Genomic DNA, 1153 nt, shown 5'->3' with positions numbered 1-1153 from the left:
GAGGAGGAGGAGGAGGAGGAGGAGGAGGAGGAGGTGGTGGTGACGAAGACGAAAAAGGTACTGACTGGTAAGGAGGCAGGCCAGAGCAGGGGAGCTTCTGAGCTCTAAATCAGGACAATCTGTTACCCCGCTTGGCTTCTCCCTCACATACAGACCCTGGCCGCCCTTTTCCACTTACATCTTGGAGAAAGACCATGCTTTTCTGCATGTTCTGGCTATTCTGGGCCTTCTGCCGAAGACGTGTCTCACAAGGCTGCTGGATTTTCTGTGGATGGAGGAGGAGGGCCGTCCCTCAGGGGCCTCTCCCTGGGCAACAGTGCCTGGGAGAGACTGACAAGGGTGTGGAGGAGCTGGAGGCGGATGGACAGGAAGGACCGCAGGGCTGTGGCAGGAGCTGGAGGCTCATCACAGCAGGTAGCTACTCACGATCATCAGAGACTGCAGAATTTCTTTCTCCTTCTCTCTAATCATGTCGCACAAAGAGTCCAGGGCCTTTTTGCGCATCTCAAAGAGGTTATCCAGCTCTTCCTGGGAGGCCAGGAGAAAGTGGGGGAGGGGGGCAGTGTCCACCAGGCCCACCTCACACGTGGCCTGGTACAACAAGGCCAGGAACGCCCATACCTGCTGTTTGTCCTTCACCTGCTGCAGCTGGCGCGTGTGATTGGCAATCTGCACTGACTTGACAGAATATTCGTGGTCCATGTACGTGCTCAGGAACGTCACCTCCTGCTGGGTTGCACTGATCTCTTCATTCAGCTTCTGTACCTCCTGCTCCAGGCCTGGGGAAGGAAGGCACAAAAGGAGGGCCAGGAGGCGGGGTCTTCCTTCAAAGAGATTTCCCATAGCTGACTGTTGGTGGCTCACACCTGCAATCCTAGCTACTCAGAAGGCTGAGATCTGAGGGTCATAGTAGGGAAGCCAACACGGGTAGAAAAGCCCATGAAACTCTCATCTCCAATTAACAACCAAAAGCTGGAAGTAGACCTGTGGTTCAAGTAGTTGGATACCAGTGTTGAGTGGGAAAAAGTGAAGGGGACAGCACCCAGGTCCTGAGTTCAAACCCCAGTTGCACTACAAAAAAAGGGGGGGTGGGGATTTCCCAGGAGGCTCAGGACACCCAGCTCTCCTTGGCCAAAGTTCTGGGGTCTGGTTT

At 54.9% G+C, this 1153-nt stretch overlaps 1 protein-coding gene across 1 annotated transcript; it reads right to left on the bottom strand.

The window, feature by feature from the left end:
- Positions 1 to 126: 126 nt before the first annotated feature.
- LOC106002234 (uncharacterized protein C20orf96-like) lies at positions 127 to 779 on the bottom strand (the record flags this gene model as incomplete). The annotated part of the gene is made up of 3 exons (XM_013037145.1): positions 127 to 265; positions 427 to 528; positions 622 to 779. Coding segments are annotated over 3 exons (399 nt in total), but the record flags the coding sequence as incomplete, so codon positions are not given.
- Between the last annotated feature and the right edge of the window lie 374 nt (positions 780 to 1153).

Source organism: Dipodomys ordii, unplaced genomic scaffold, assembly GCF_000151885.1.
Source record: "Dipodomys ordii isolate 6190 unplaced genomic scaffold, Dord_2.0 Scaffold5399, whole genome shotgun sequence".
Taxonomy (NCBI): domain Eukaryota; kingdom Metazoa; phylum Chordata; class Mammalia; order Rodentia; family Heteromyidae; genus Dipodomys; species Dipodomys ordii.
This window is presented reverse-complemented; position numbering and strand designations above follow the sequence as displayed.